The sequence below is a fragment of the Embiotoca jacksoni genome, unplaced genomic scaffold, assembly GCF_022577435.1.
Source record: "Embiotoca jacksoni isolate LCO1_2020_lvr unplaced genomic scaffold, fEmbJac1.0.p SCAF_9, whole genome shotgun sequence".
Taxonomy (NCBI): Eukaryota; Metazoa; Chordata; class Actinopteri; family Embiotocidae; genus Embiotoca; species Embiotoca jacksoni.
The window spans coordinates 11401010-11416646 of record NW_027185447.1 but is presented as its reverse complement, the minus strand read 5'-3'; the positions used below and the strand labels follow the sequence as shown (position 1 = coordinate 11416646).

Sequence of the window (15637 nt, the reverse complement as noted above, 5' to 3'; positions counted from 1 at the left end):
GTTCTTGTACGGTTTGGCCCGGACAGAGACATACACACGGCTACTTTTCACCCACTTTTAGTTGTTTAATCTGATCCTTTTATGTGTATTGTCATAGTGATCAAAATTGCTTAGCTTTTTGGGATTTGTAAACATCTACCTACTTTATTGTGGACTGACAGAATGATTGCCTTGGTGCATGCCAGACTGTTGGTTTGTGGTTTGTCATGTGGGCTAAAGGGAAATTTGGAGGTTGGGGTGCAAGTGTGCTATTAAGGATACAAGAGTGCAAAAAGTTGCGGTGTGGGTGCTTTACAGGAAGATTGCGTTTGTCTGCAGAGAGCCATCCCATTTATGGCTGGTGGCTGTATGTGCAGCTGAACAGAGAGAGACACATAGTTGAATGAGAGATAGAGCAAGAGGCCTCATGTGTTGGACTTCTTGTGAGCTGTTAAAAGTTAGTAACAAAACGACAACAGCACTCAGTATTTTTCTTGTTTTCACCTCCAGGATTGTACTTCACATCTGAAGCTTCTTACTCATCACCTGTTGAGGACGCAAAGAATGTTGCTCAGGTACGTTCATCCATATCTTCCGTCTGCTGATTTGTCATTTCTTTATTGCATTATATTGTAGCAAACGTTCCCATAAAGACAGCAGACATAATCATGTAACATTGTGAAACAATTGAACAATGCGACTACAGTGTGGACAACTTTTATATTAATTTAAGATGGAACGCAGAGTTCTTTTATATAGATTTACATAAACTAGATTTTATTCATTTAAGATTTAAATTAGCTGGTTTGATTTTACTGTTGATGATCAATTTTGATTCCTTAATCTTTAAGAAACTCACCACCAACACAGGACTGATTATAAGATCATAGCAAAATATAACAGTTATAAATACAAAATTTTAGAACATTTAGGTTACGCAATATGAAATAATTAACATGTTGCAATAGCAAATAGTCTTACAAAGACAACTTCCACCAAAATAATAATCAATATTTCTTATTTAATACATGGGATTTCTTTTGAAGGTCGTTAAGCGGAAATTAGATGTGTAATTAAAATCCTAAAACAAAAAACCAACGAGAAAGGAAAACATATTTGGTTAAGATGATCCAGGTCATGGTAAGATAAGTATCAAGTATTAGCAGAAAAAAAAATACTTGTTTTACGCAGATAAATATAATTTTTTGCAGGTAATTTTTTTTTTTTTTTTTTTAGATTTAAGCCAGTTTAATTGATGCAGGCCACTAAAGCTTCTTCAAAGATATATACTGTGACCTTTTGCACATGAGTGTGACACAGCCTGCTGTTTGTTACTAATTTTTAATTTAAAATAATTCTAACTTCACAGGTATCTTCAGACACTCCTGACACTGACTACAGGTTGTGTCATAACCACAAATTAGTTTCTGCATTATTATATGGAGTAGCCAGAGGATGCCGCTTAATGACACCATGTTTTTCTTTTATTGATGGAAAGACTTGTTCAATCCATTGTTCATCTGTTCAAAACTATCGATTGAAACAACATGGTCTTCAGAATGACATGCAAATCATAAAATTGACCTTTCTGCTGAAAGACTGACATAGGACAATTAGTATTATGATCATTTTTACTCACACAACTGAACAGTTCTAAGTCACACACAACAATGTAGACGAATACTCGAATTATGAATTTGCTCATTACTGTAACCGGAACAATACAGATGCAATAGTGCCACCGATGTATGCTAACTGAAGCTGCAGCCCTGTCCCTGGTTTGAGTTTAAATTCAGGGTTAAAAACTAAACAAACTGTTACAACTGACTCAGGTTAAATACACCACAATAGATAACACAGGTTGTGTGCGCTGTAGCTATATTTGCATATGTCAGTGTGCATCTGTGTGCACTGACACGTGTCTATCTGTCAGTTTATATACTTAAAGACTTTTTTTTTTGTAATTCAGGTGTTGAGATGCTCCATAATCGCAGTCTTTTACTGAAAAAGTCTGAAATACAGTTGTACAAGTAGAACATGGTAAAACTACAATGCTGTCCAGTTAAAAGAGTCTAACAGTTACTGCAGACATGTTAGCCGGACACCAAATTTTCCAAAATAGCCATCAGGCCCCGTCTTGTAGAGCACGCTGTTTTCCCGCAGATTGTCTTATCAGGGGTTGGCATAGCTGCTCTCTGGGACAGCTGATGGGAGGAGTCAACTCAACTCAACTGAACCCTTTCTGTGTTCCAAAAGAACCTTCACAATACAGCACCAACAGGTCGACAGATACGTACTAATATACAGTTAGAAATTTGTGTTTAAAGCATGGTGTGAATTAATGGTTTGCCTATACATGAGCTAATGTGAGTTTTGTCTTTTGTTTTTTATTTCTGGTGTGTTGGACGCTGATAAGTGATGATAAATTATTGTGTCTCCACCAGGTTAATTTTTTGCAGCAAAAGCCTCTCCTGAATGTGTTCAACAGCCAACTATGTTCTCCCTCTGAGGAGAACCTGTGAGGTAGGTCTGCCTATGAGGTGGGACAACAGAAACTTCATCACCCAAACAAGCCTAAAATAGACTCTTGAATGAGTTGTCTTTTAAAAAATATCACGTATCATTTGTTTTTCCAACTCAAGGCAGTAGCTACTCCAGGCAGGCTGTGCGGGGGAGTGTCCATGCCAGCTAATTTCCCTGGAGTCAGGTCTCATGGAGCTCCTCAGGACACAGAGATGGATGTGGCTTGGCAGGAGTTGATGGCCATCACAGAGTTGCAGGTAACTGTAGCACTGATACACCAGAAGCCCTGTATTATTGAGGTGCAGGTTTTGCTTCTTAAACAAATGCATATAAGAACACATTACAAAAGAATTCTATTTTTTTTTTTTAAATTTTCTGCACAGCACCTGGAGACAGTTAAACGTTTGAAAAGCTCTGTGTATTTGGTTTTTGAACTGAAAAGCAGTTGATGCTGCCAAAAAAGAGTTTCTTAAAATGTCAGTGCACTATTTACAGCATGCAAACGATTTTTTTTTTGTAAGGCTCAGAGCTTCATGAACTCATTCGGCTTTAATTGACTCATCAGGACTTATGTGGTAAAACTCAACAATCATGGGCTCCTATAAGCAACAGACTAATGCCTACAAAGCAGGAGAAACAGAAACAAAAGATATCAAAGCACTACTTCACAATTTTCTACTTGCAGTTATGGTAAAATGTGGAAGTCGAGATGAAAACGTTCTGATAAAACTGCACGTATGCTGAGTACAAAGGCAAAGCAAAACACCAATATGATAGAAAAAGCTGCATGTTTAGTTGATACAGGAGTGGTGGTGGAATAGGATGAAAAGTTGTTGCCAGTTGTTTAGCATTGGGATGAATTATGTTTTGTAGTACAGGAAACATTGCATGAATTGAAGGAAGAATGGATTTCACTAAAGATCAGCAAATGTTATTCAATCAGTCCAAAAACTGGAGATGTTTATGTATAGCTTCAAAAAGCATTCGATATCTGTGTATAGTGAAGAGTGCACTAACATTTATTTTTTTTAGATCATGTTTGTTTCTTGAAGGGTTTTATTTCTTTTCACTACAAGAATCAGCCAAATGTGTGTGATCAAACTTTCAAATTAATGAATTTTAACATATGAGTCGTGTTGAAAGTATGACTACACAACTGCTAAACATGGTCGATAAATGAAAATGCATTCATAATTGATTGACAGAATATATTTGTTTCACTCCACAGAAACATATTTCACTGTTGTCATGCGATGCTCTATAGGTGAAAAACTAAGACACACTCAGGTGAAATGGGCAACAATGGTCCATTTGAGTGATGGCAGGATGAAGAGATTGTGAGAGGGGGCATGCTGTATGTTGCTAGTGGCCCCCTGCACTGCACAATAGCCATCTGTTTCCAAGTGAAACCTGATCACATCTTTGAGAGCCCTTCATAGACTTTGGGTGGCAGGATGAAGTGGGGGCAAACTCTGGTCTACAGCAAACCACATGAATTGTAAAAAATTGTATTTCACGAATTAGGGTCCAGAAAAAACACCTTTAGTCATTTTATTGCTATTTAAGTGACGTATGTTTTTGCCCGTCAGTCATAACTGGGTGCTTCTGTTACAGGAGTTTGAAGTCCCCGGTGAAGGCTCCTATGAAACAGCACAGTACCAAACTATGGAGCCCATGGTGCCTGTGGGACAGTATGGGATGGTTCACTCCAACTCTGAGCCTCCGCCTGCTGCTTGTGAGCTGAGTGCTGCAGACACTTACGAAGGATGTTACTCCGAAGAGGCCTGTCATCGTGTAGGCAGCCACACAGAGGCAATGTACGGAAACTCTGCATCTCATCTGGGTCAAAGAATGCTCCCCATCTTCTCTCACACACAGCCCTCTCTGATGACCCTGAGGGACCAGATGAGCACGTCAGGTACCAGTCAAGGGCACAGGAGAGCCAACGCCTGTCTCTCTCAGGGTTTAAATCGGCACATGCCGTGGACTACGCATGGACAAAGCGCACACACTCGCTCAGCGGAGGATCTGGAGTCGGACTCTGGTCTGTCTCTGGGTTCCAGTCCACCTTTGGCCTCCCCAGATAATCCTGTTGGTGGTGCACCAGGTTACCAGAGCGTAGACATAGGCATGACTTATAGTGACGGTGAACCAGACAGCAGGGCCAAGCACGCCAGACGAGCCCACACCCATTACCCAATGGACTACCAGAGCCAACCTCACTCATATTCACACTCAGGTGCACATCCATCTTATTTTCAGCCTCAACCCAGTTTATCTCGCACACAACCTGGTCCTTTAACTCCCCGATCAGTCAAACCGCAGGGTCCGGCTGCTGCTTTGAGTGACCTATACAATGATTCTCCAACTTCCAGCAGAGGGAGCTCACAGCACAACATGTACACAAAACCACAAGAAAGCATCTCCTCTCCTGCGCCGCTGAGCAGAGATGAGCGGCGGGCTTTGGCTTTGAAGATCCCCTTCCCCATGGACAAGATTATCAATCTACCTGTGGATGACTTCAATGAGCTCCTGACACAGTATACGCTGACAGATTCCCAACTAGCACTGGTCAGGGACATTAGACGGAGAGGGAAGAACAAGGTGGCAGCTCAGAACTGCAGGAAGAGGAAGCTTGAAAGCATAATACACCTGGAAAGAGAACTGAATCAGCTGCAGGCCCAGAGAGAGCACCTGGCACAGGAACGGCTCGAGTTCCAGCGCAGCTTGAGTTTCATTAAATGTCGCCTCACAGACCTCTACGCAGAAGTATTTTCTCACTTGCGGGATGAAGATGGACAACCATACTCGATAGACGATTATTCTTTACAACAGACACCGGATGGTAAAATTTATTTGGTACCTCACAAAGCAATGTAAGAGAGCAATGCTGGATAACTGGGAATAGTCTCATTATTTATTCTCCAGAAAATGTATGTTACCATCTGATTGTGTCAACTGAACCTACGTCAACTGTCTGGACATTGCATATGTGGCTATGACTTCACCCTCATGTTAAAACTTGCCAAACATGTATCAATGGACACTTGTCATGATCTTTGAATTGACTGAAACCACAACAGCTTTCTTTATATATATATATATACACACACATATATATATATACATATATATTAAAAAAATACTTTATTAAAGAAAGTAAAAAAAGCAAACTGCACAGCAGTCTTCAATTGAGTTTAAAAACTTGAGCACCCGCACGACTGTTCGGCTCACCTGTGGGAGGAAAAAGAAAAAGAAAACTCAGGCTGACTATAAATACACCAGAAATGTGAGGATGTGGTTTTGAGGATTTGTACCTGACTGAGCCATTGTCACTGAAATGAAGTCAGGTTTTGGAGACGATGTGTAGTTGCCTAAGAAGCAGAATCACAAAATAAGTAAAACGCAATCTCTCAAAACAAAATAATCAATGTTCATTTCTATTAACGGCATGCAATAAAGTTGGGCCTCTGAAGAATTAGAGAGGCCAGTTTTACCAGTCAACATTGGTGCAAGTGATAAAACTTGGTTACGTTACGTCATTACTGGGCTACACAACTCACTACCAGCTACATGACAAAAATCAAGATATACTATCAGTAGTTGAGAAGTCTGGTCTTACCTACAGACAGCACCTTAAGCCTTTTGGCAGCTGCTGCTTGCTAGCCTCAGGCCTCTGTTCTCACTCTCCCCTGCTTCAATGATCCTGGCGATGGTTTTGCTACTTCTCTCCCTCAGCTTGCTTCCATGGCTAGCCTCAAAGACTTTGCATGTAAGCTAGCATCCTCCAGATGATCTTTGCAGAATTCAGGGTGGAGTCTGTACCAAGTGATGAGCTCTTTGTGATGATACCATTTGCACCTCACTTTTCATTCCTCAACCAGTATCGTTTATGTATCGACTCATGGAGTTTGTAGAGACGCGGAAATGGACTTCGCCATACTCCTCGCATGATGTAAAATATGACCCACAATCCCACCTTGTGCAGCGTTTAGTAGTGAACACTCCCTTTCCCAAACTTTAAAGAAGCCACTGAGACTTGTTTTAAAAAACAAAAAAAAACCCTGAAAGATGGTTTATTTCAGATTAATTTGATGCAGTTACAAATAAAAACCAGACTTAAAGATCTACATAAAACCGTAGTGGAATGCTTGCTTTCCAGAAACACCTTTGATTTAAAAAAAAAAAAAAAAAACCAAAAAAAAAAAAAAAAAAAAAAGAAGAAAGGAAAAACAAAAACCACAACACAAGAAACGTTTAAATGAAGGCCCTCCATGATTTATCTACTGTACATCTTCTTGCAGCAGCAGTAACCTGCCACAACTGTTTGGCTGAGCAGATTTAGGATGTAAACCTGCAGCTGCCCTGTCACTTCGCTTGCTCTCCTCTCCTTGCTCTCCTCTCCTCTCCTAAGTACTCAGTCCTGTTGAACAATACGGAACAACATTGTTAACTGTGTGCTGGCTTTGTATGGCCTGACATCCAGAGTGAATTTGTTTAAAAGGTTATCTGCACTTAATGATTCCCTGCAACGACAAACTCTGGCTTTTACATTACAAGACTAAAACTGTCAAGCATGACTTTCAGTTCTTACCAATTCACATCTCAAAATCTTCCTGGACGGCCATAGCCACTGTTGTTGGAGCCACCTCCGTAGCCACCTGGAAGCAGCAACAACAACAACAACAACAAAATCCCAACAATTTAGAGACATTATGCAAAAGGTGAGGATACTTGGTATCTACAATCTCTGTCTGAAGACTTACCAAAGCTCCTGCCACCGCCGCCACCGCCGCCGCCACTTCCACCGCCACCAAAGTTGTTCTTCATTGGGCCAAAGTTAGAAGCTTGGGGGTCGTAGTGGCCCATGTTGTTGTAGTTGTTGCCATTGCCGCCGCCGCCACCGCCTCCCCCACCACCACCGCCGCCACAGTTGCCTATAATTAGACAATTTGCATTATGGTAACCATACCTGAAGCCAGAACAGTTTTATACAGTTGAGAGGCAAACAAAAAAATAAATAAACACCTTACCATAACCATTGCTGTCGTAACCATTTCCTCCATAGCCTCCCCCTCCACCTCCACCACCCTGGTTGTAACCTTGGTTATAACCGCGGTTGCCGCCATTATTGTATCCACCAGGACCGCTGGGGCCTCCATAGCCTACAACATCAACAACTATTTAGTACGTTGAAAGTTTCTTTTAGCAGAGTAAATACATGAACCTAACAAAATGGCCAACTTACCACCATCACCTCCATTGCAATTGTAAGGACCATCGCCATATCGCCCCCTTCCACCTGAATGAGCATCTGAAATGAGGTTATAATATTAGTTATATCACATCTATTATAAAGACAATATTGTATGCACCATGATTCAAGCAGTCATACCCTGATTGAAGCCTCTGTCGTAATCGTAGGGTCTTCCACCACTGCTGCTACGACCTACATTTAAAAAAAAGAAAGAAAAAAGAATGAATTTAGAATGTATTGAATAGAAAAACAGTAATGTTGTTGCATAGTAAAACATATAAATTAAATAAATGATGCCTACCTCCTCTCATTCCCATTCCTGCACTCTGCATTTCCTGTTTCGTGAGGGCCTTCCTCACTTCACAGTTGTGACAGTTTATTGTGTGGTATTTCTGGACTGTGGGGTGGAAAACAATTTGTTTAGTACCCAAATGCACTTAAGAGGTACCTGAAAAACAAAAAAAACAACAAAAAAAGGAAACCGCAATGGAGGTGTCAACGAATGTACTTACTGACAATCCTATCAACGGAATCATGGTCATCAAAGGTAACAAAGGCAAAGCCTCTCTTCTTTCCAGTGTTACGATCAGTCATGATGTCAATGACCTCGATTTTGCCAAACTGTTGGAAGTAGTCCCGCAGGTGTGACTCCTCTGTATCTTCCTTGATGCCGCCGACAAATATTTTTTTCACCGTCACATGGGCACCTGGCCGGTTTGAGTCCTGTGATCAAAAGGTCGGCGCTGTAACTTACGCCATTTCTTTTTTCGGAAATGCATCACATGTAGACAGAGCAGTTTTAACATACCTCTCTGGAGACTGCTCGCTTTGGCTCTACCACTCTTCCATCAACCTTGTGGGGGCGGGCAGACATGGCAGCATCAACTTCCTGTACCGAGGAGTAGGTTACAAATCCAAAACCCCTGGACCTCTTGCTGTTGGGGTCCCTCATGACCTAAAGAAAGAGGCTCCAATTATGCTCAACTTTACCACAGACAAATTCACGAATTCATACAGATAGGCGCACAAAAAAAAAAAAAAAAGAAAAAAAAAAAAAAAAAAAAAAGGGGAAATGATCGTGATTCAAATTGTCAATGAAGCCCACTTACCACACAATCTGTAAGACTCCCCCATTGCTCAAAATGTGCCCGAAGGCTTTCGTCTGTGGTCTCGAAGCTCAGACCTCCGATGAAGAGCTTGCGAAGCTGCTCCGGCTCACGTGGGACCTGCACAATAGACAAAGCGAGACTGTAGCACCTGCATCACCGGTGTCCTAATCAACAACTTGTACCAGGTCGGTAATTGTTTACCACAAACCGTTGCATAATTAACACCGCGCTAATAAGTGTACTAATCCTACCCTGCGCCGCAAATCACAAATCAGGGCAGGGTGGAGGAGGGAGACACCGCCGCCATTAACAGACCGGTCAGATGATGTTCAAAACTGCCATTATTAGTGGCATTAACATGCAAAACGATACCTATTGTATACGATGTTTGAGCCTTTAGTGCATGGTAAACAACGACAAGTGAAAATGTTGCGTTTCAGCTGATTGTATGAACAAAAGACCACGAGGCCCGGCTGTTATAAAATGGCGGCTTTACAACACTGGTGCTGCGACGAAAAGGTCTGCAGCGAGCGAACCCGGAGGTATTTAATATTTGACGTTTTTACACATCCACGCACAGGAACGGGCACAGAAGTCTTTCCAAACTAGATAGGTACTCACATCTTTCGACATCTTTGCAGAGATATCCTGGAAGACTCCTTGCGTTCCGAAAGAAGAGTAGTGATCTGCGTCAGACGAGCTTAGCGTACTATTCTACTGTACGATAAATAGTAAACGACACACCTCTGTCACGCAGCGATTGGTCAGTTGTTCCCGCTGCAGTCTGACGTCAGCGGGTACTGAATCTTGATTGGGCCAAATCCAATCAATCACCCCGAACGCCCAATGGCGTATTTGGCAGGCGTGCTTTTCACCACGACAAAAAAAAAAAAAAAAAAAAAAAAATAGGTCGTGGATGTTATATATGTGAAAGAAAACGTCCTAGATATTGAGTTTTGTTCACGTTGCCGTGGTCAGTAAGCATAAAGTGGACACAACGGGGTTAATGCCATACATATACCGAGGAGCAGCACAGGAAATAATAGCACATTGATAAAAAAAAATAAAATAATTGTTTTTTTTTTTTGTTTTTTTTTTAACTTGAGGGTGGAGCCTTTGTGCAGCGAAGACGTTAATACTTTCCAGTACCAGAAAAAAAAAAAAAAAAAAAAAAACAAAAACACCTTATACACGTTTATATCTAATATATATTATTTACGGGTATGCACCGTACACATATTCTATAATAAACCCGTTGTAATCTCTCCGTGGTGGGAGCGACCTGATATGTAGGTCATCAGCTGACCGAGGGGCGGGCACGTTCATTGTGCGCCTTTATCGCGCGCTTTTTACGCACAGCGGAGCGCTAAGTACCTTTTGTGAGCAAGACTAGATGCTAAAGTAGCTCCAGCGGTTTGGCCTCGCAGACTACCGGTCCACTTAAGACGGGGGGTTACCGCCGCGGTTAACGGGTCAAAACCGACAGTCTAGATATCCAAAGGGTAAGCACGACCGACGTGGCTCACGCCGCCGCCGCCGCCGCTGCTAAATGCTGCTGCAAAGGAGCGAAACGTGGTTTGATATCTAGAGTTAGCTCGCTCGGTGCAGCATTAGCTCGCATGCTTTACCTTCTTAGCTTTGCTTGTGATGCAAACTCGGCTAAAGCGTAGCTTCGTAGCGCAGCATAACAACCGCATCTCCACCGCTATGTTGCGCGTAATGCGTTTTTCTGGTTGACGCGGACAGGTACCGAGAGATTTATATTTGGCCTGTTGAATTGAGCGTTTACTCGGGTTTTGCGGTGCCTGTCGGCCGATCGAAGGAACCACAATGAAATGAGTCCTCTGCGAAAGCTGGCGTTGGCTGACACTCGAGCGTATCGGCCTTTCTCTGGGGGTTAAACGCTATTTATGTGTACGTACATCGGTTTGATCGTAGAGAGGGAGGTTTTTTTTTTTTGGTTTTTGTTTTTGTTTTCCATTAACATGGGATTTTATGTCGTTTCCCGTTGGACAGGGACGTGCCCTTGGCCTGCTACAAACTTTGCTATGGGCAAAAAGTCTCGCGAAGAGGAGTCCTCATCCTCTGATGAGGAAGAATATGTTGTGGAAAAGGTGCTGGACAGGAGGGTGGTGAAAGGCAGGGTCGAGTTTTTCCTGAAGTGGAAAGGATACTCGGAGTAAGTAGTAACTACTAACTAGTGTTTTTTTTTTTTTTACCTTCCATCACTACAATGAATCATCAACACAGCGATGGGCTATAGACACCATTTTTTTTTTTAGATACTGCAAACAATTGATGACATGTCGGGAGTGTATTGTTGGTTTCCATTCAGAAATGAAATGGGGGAAAACCATAACAGTTAGCAGTGTGGCTATCATTAGCTGAGCAGACAGGGGGAATTCATACACAGTCATATGAACTCAGACCCTTTCCAAAATGTTAAGACCAGGAAGAAAACACTTGAGATAAATCAGAATGTTTATAACATCACATATTGTCCCCAAGTTTGACGTATTCTTTTAATTGCGGGTTACGGTGGTACTGGTACTGACTTGCTGCACTGTGATCTTCCTCAGTAAGCACAACACATGGGAACCAGAGAAGAATCTGGACTGCCCTGAGCTTATTTCAGAATTCATGAAGACCTACAAGAAGAGCAGCGGTGGAAGCTCCACACCGAGCAGCGGGGCCAGCAAATCGAACACAGGCTCCCTGGGACGCTCCAAAGACTCCAGCAGCTCGAAGAAGAGAAGCTCGGATGATGACGAGGAGGGTGGATCTAAACCCAAAAAGAAGAAGGAGGTGAGCAATACAAGGGTTTCCCCTCCATCTATAGAGTAATTTAAGGCACCACTCATAATCAAAATCATACTGAAAATCACGTGTTTTTTTTTTTTGGGTGTCGTTTGTTTTATTTTCTCTTAACTTTTCGAGCCTGCAATACGCTGGCACAGTAGTTTTGTTTTAAATCCGACAGGCGTTTGATGCAGTAAAGAATTGGTGAAGTTTCAAATTTACGCTTAATATTATACAAGATACACTGAATTTGATTCAGCTAAAAGTAATAGCATTCGATGTTTGCATTTCCAGGTGTGAGGTCAACAGTTTTGTGGGCTGCACAGCAGAGACTCGAAAGCAGCTTTCTGAGTTTACCAATTGATTTCAGAACTCGCTCTTTGTATGTTGATTAATAATAAAGCAGTTGATGGCCGTGTCATATTAAGCTGTAGAAAGGAACTGTTTCTCCTCTACATTTCCAAGGATACATTCAAATAGAATACTGGTGCTTACAGCTCAACAGTAATTAAAAGTAATCGATCAAAAGTGAAGTTGTTTTCAATGAAAGCCCTTATCAGTGGCATACAGTGAGCCTAATATTAAATCAATGGTTTTTGTCCCAAAGCTGAGAGTTTAACATTATTTATTTAGCATTGGAAAATAAAGAGTTAAAGTCCTCAAAGATGGCATAATTGATTTGATGTAGATTATTTGCATGTGTGAGGCTGACACCTTTGTGGGCTGCACAGTGGAGACTCAAAGGCAGCTTTTTGCTCTTTTGATCACAGCTCTTGGTTTAAAAATGTATCATTTGCATGTTAAGTAGCACTTGGTGGGCGTCTCATGTTTGTCTGAAAAGAGTGAAATTGTTGCTTTTATACATTTCCAGGGACATACTTTTCACTTCCGTTTTTCTTACTCGATTTATTTTTAGCATCGGAAAGCAATTGTTAAGAGTTCAAATCCTTCCACGAAAAGCTTGTATGAATCTGTAAAACGGACTGTTGGTGGATTTTCTAAACTATGAATTTGTTTGCCAGTACGTCTAAACACAATCAGCGTTTATAAAGTGCTCGAGATGTGTAAGCAAGTGTTTGTTTGTTTGTTTGTCTGTTTCAGGATGAGATTCTAGTTGCACGTGGCTTTGAGAGAGGACTTGAGCCGGAGAAGATCATCGGAGCAACTGACTCGTGTGGAGAACTGATGTTTCTTATGAAGTGGTAGGTTTTGTAGATGTGTTGTGATTCTAAATTTGGCACGTGTTTCCATATGAAATCTGTCACTCAAAAACACCCGGTGTTGTCATTGACAATCTTTCATGCTTAGTCCTCAATATTAGTATAGACTTTAATATTAAAACGGAAACAGAAACTTTGTTTCTGTGCAGCACTTGCAGTCTTTTCCACTACTGCATGCCTGTTGTAATGGCATGAGTCTTCGAAATGACAGCTCTCAATGTTTCATAATTCTACTTGGAAATTACCCATTAGCAGCAGTAATAGCTTGGCTGGCCATCCATATACAAAAACCACACCATAAAACTTTATGCAACTACACATTATCTGGATGGATATATGCAGTGCCTCGTCACTCATGCCTATACCTAGAGTTACAGTGAGATTATACTAGTACTATAGCTGAGATGTTGTTGATGCAGTTATTATCAATAAAAAGGGACAATATAAAAAGGAAAATAAAATGAATGTAAATATCATCAGATTCAAAAGCTTCATGTGCTTGTTCCTGCATTTACGAGGCACTGGCTACAATTTTTTAGTGTTAAAATCATATTCAGTAAAATGTTTTTAAATCATTGTTACTCAAATAATAAACAGGAAGAAGAAAAAAAAATCCACCTAAAGCAAATCTTTAATTTATCACTGGTAATTGAACTGTACACTACAATATAAAAAAACGACGACAACAACAGAATCTGTATTTTTGAATGATAGTTTGAAAATTATTTACCTGACAGGCAGCTAACACAAGTCTGCTTTTTTTTTTTTTTTTTTTTTTTTAAAGGCATTCAATTGACATGGAACATTAAATCTGCAGACACAATTCAAACTTGTCCAATGAATTTACAGTAATGTTTTAACAAGTTATATACCACCGTTTGCATTTTATATACAGTCCCAACATGCACACAGTTGACTTGGGGAAAAAATGCCACGTGTATGAAAATCATGATCTTGTGCAGAGATACACGTTCTGAGATGGTTTTAAACTTGATCTTTTGCAGGAAAGACTCTGATGAGGCTGATCTCGTGCTCGCCAAGGAGGCCAATCATAAGTGCCCACAGATTGTCATAGCCTTCTATGAGGAACGTCTCACCTGGCATGAAGACAGTGACAAGAAGGAGAAGGACGCTGTCAGTGCGTGAGCACGTAAGCTCAGGAGAAAACGTGACCTTCTCCACTGCAGGGACAACCTTGAGTCAGACATTTTTCACACCCAAAACTCCCATCCTTCACCTTTTTCCGTGTCCAGCGACGACACAAAGACGGCGGACACGGTTGTGTTATCTCCATCAATGCCCCATCGGAGCACAAGGGCCCAGACTGCCGAAAAGGAACCATTAAAACAGGAGGAGAAGCTGTAGTGGACATGGGTGAAATGCTACTGGGGAGGGTTTCTACTGTCTTTGTAATCTTTACCTTCTTTTTTTTTTTTTTTTTTTTTTAAATGTCTTAACACATGTTTTAGTGCTTACAGGACGCGATCATGTCAGTAAGGTAAAAAACAGAGGTGGCCATCTGTTGAAAATCTGAACGTAGTCGAGAGCCAGAGTTGATACAAGATGTGTGAACCACAAGGTGTGGTTGCACAAGTCCCATGTGAAGGTCGTTATAAACGCTGCACCACTTTTTAAAGAACCCACTGTGGATAAGCCCATGATATTGATATCCAGGAAGCAACTACCGCAGCACTTTCCTGACTACATAATCACTTCCTATTTCAAAGGTTTTTTTTAATCTCTTTTAAATTTATTATTTTTCAGTTCGTCCTGTCTGCCAGGGTATAACTACTCAAATTATAAACTTGCAGAGGACAAAAGTCAATTATGTCATCATAATGTAGTGATATCCTTGTTCATTTTCTTTTTAAATGATCTTTTTTTCCAAGTTACAGTGTACGAATATTGTGTGGTGTTTTTTTTAAGTTCTTTACACTTTTACCAGTTTAAGAAAAGGACAATAAAAACATTTTTTTTTGCTCAGCTTTGTACTTTTTTTTTAATTTTTTTTTTAACTGCAGCGTTATTTATTTTCATGTTCACAGTTTGACAATCTTCACTTCTATCTATATCCAATGAAACCAGCATTCACATCAGTCATTGGGATCTGCCACCTTGTGGCTAAAAGATGTAAACTTCCTTGACTGTGACCAATTTCAATGATGACAACCCTGCAGTTTTAATGATTAGTGATACTGTTTTTTGGGGTTTTTTTTTTAAGTGCTGAGCAGGAAAATCCACTCATTGCTCCAAGTGTTTGTTCCTAACGTCATGGAAACATTAAAACGCGTTTCTAATATGATTAGTCATGTATGCTAATGTGAAGAGTTTAATGGGACTTGGCTAAAGGGAATTAAGACGTGGGCTGTAATACGTGGAAAACAGCAGTCAATTTTTACATACAAGATGGATGCCGCTTCTGTAGTTTGGTCTGTTGTGCTCCAGCATGGACTCCGAGGACCAAATGTTTAGTGTCTACAGACTGAGACCTGCTGTTTTCTATTTTCTTTTCTATTTTCTTTTATTTGGCATTGTGATTTTTCTCCCCTTTCATACGTACAATACATGAATCACGTCCAGTCATATCACTTAGATTATTGTTTTGGTGTCATTTTCTTTTAAAATATTTTGTCCCCAATTTTTGCCAGTGCAGAATTTTTTAAAAGTAGACTATTTCTTGTGTGAACGAAATGTTACAAATAAGTGTACAGTAGCACCCTTTAATAAACATTTTCAATGTTAAAGTGGCT

At 40.7% G+C, this 15637-nt stretch overlaps 3 protein-coding genes across 8 annotated transcripts; 2 read left to right on the top strand and 1 right to left on the bottom strand.

The window, feature by feature from the left end:
- Positions 1–393: 393 nt before the first annotated feature.
- On the top strand, positions 394–5382 carry nfe2 (nuclear factor, erythroid 2). 4 transcript variants are annotated; one of them, XM_069140138.1, is made up of 4 exons: positions 394–554; positions 2424–2502; positions 2622–2759; positions 4117–5382. In XM_069140138.1, exons 2-4 carry the CDS (start codon positions 2455–2457, stop codon positions 5380–5382), a joined length of 1452 nt encoding a protein of 483 aa, XP_068996239.1. In that variant the 5' UTR covers positions 394–554; positions 2424–2454. The 4 variants fall into 4 exon arrangements, with proteins under 4 accessions (XP_068996239.1, XP_068996238.1, XP_068996237.1 ...); XM_069140137.1 differs by lacking the exon at positions 394–554 and adding an exon at positions 2177–2345; XM_069140136.1 differs by lacking the exon at positions 394–554 and having other exon boundaries at positions 2177–2502.
- hnrnpa1b (heterogeneous nuclear ribonucleoprotein A1b) lies at positions 5341–9598 on the bottom strand. Of its 2 annotated transcripts, XR_011177814.1 has the most exons (12): positions 9490–9598; positions 8869–8985; positions 8568–8714; positions 8272–8482; positions 8061–8156; positions 7898–7951; positions 7751–7816; positions 7536–7667; positions 7269–7439; positions 7097–7163; positions 5820–5876; positions 5341–5736 (listed from the first exon to the last, which is right to left on the bottom strand). XR_011177814.1 is itself a non-coding variant. In XM_069140140.1 (11 exons), the coding sequence occupies exons 1-10, from the start codon at positions 9499–9501 to the stop codon at positions 7108–7110; spliced, it is 1062 nt and encodes a 353-aa protein (XP_068996241.1). In that variant the 5' UTR covers positions 9502–9598; the 3' UTR covers positions 6563–6925; positions 7097–7107. The 2 variants fall into 2 exon arrangements, 1 of the variants encoding a protein (XP_068996241.1); XM_069140140.1 differs by lacking the exons at positions 5341–5736; positions 5820–5876 and adding an exon at positions 6563–6925.
- On the top strand, positions 8963–15631 carry cbx5 (chromobox homolog 5 (HP1 alpha homolog, Drosophila)). Of its 2 annotated transcripts, none has more exons than XM_069140142.1 (5): positions 8963–9053; positions 10885–11047; positions 11448–11673; positions 12769–12869; positions 13892–15631. In XM_069140142.1, the coding sequence occupies exons 2-5, from the start codon at positions 10917–10919 to the stop codon at positions 14031–14033; spliced, it is 600 nt and encodes a 199-aa protein (XP_068996243.1). In that variant the 5' UTR covers positions 8963–9053; positions 10885–10916; the 3' UTR covers positions 14034–15631. The 2 variants fall into 2 exon arrangements, with proteins under 2 accessions (XP_068996243.1, XP_068996242.1); XM_069140141.1 differs by lacking the exon at positions 8963–9053 and adding an exon at positions 10187–10370.
- The last annotated feature ends 6 nt before the right edge of the window (positions 15632–15637 follow it).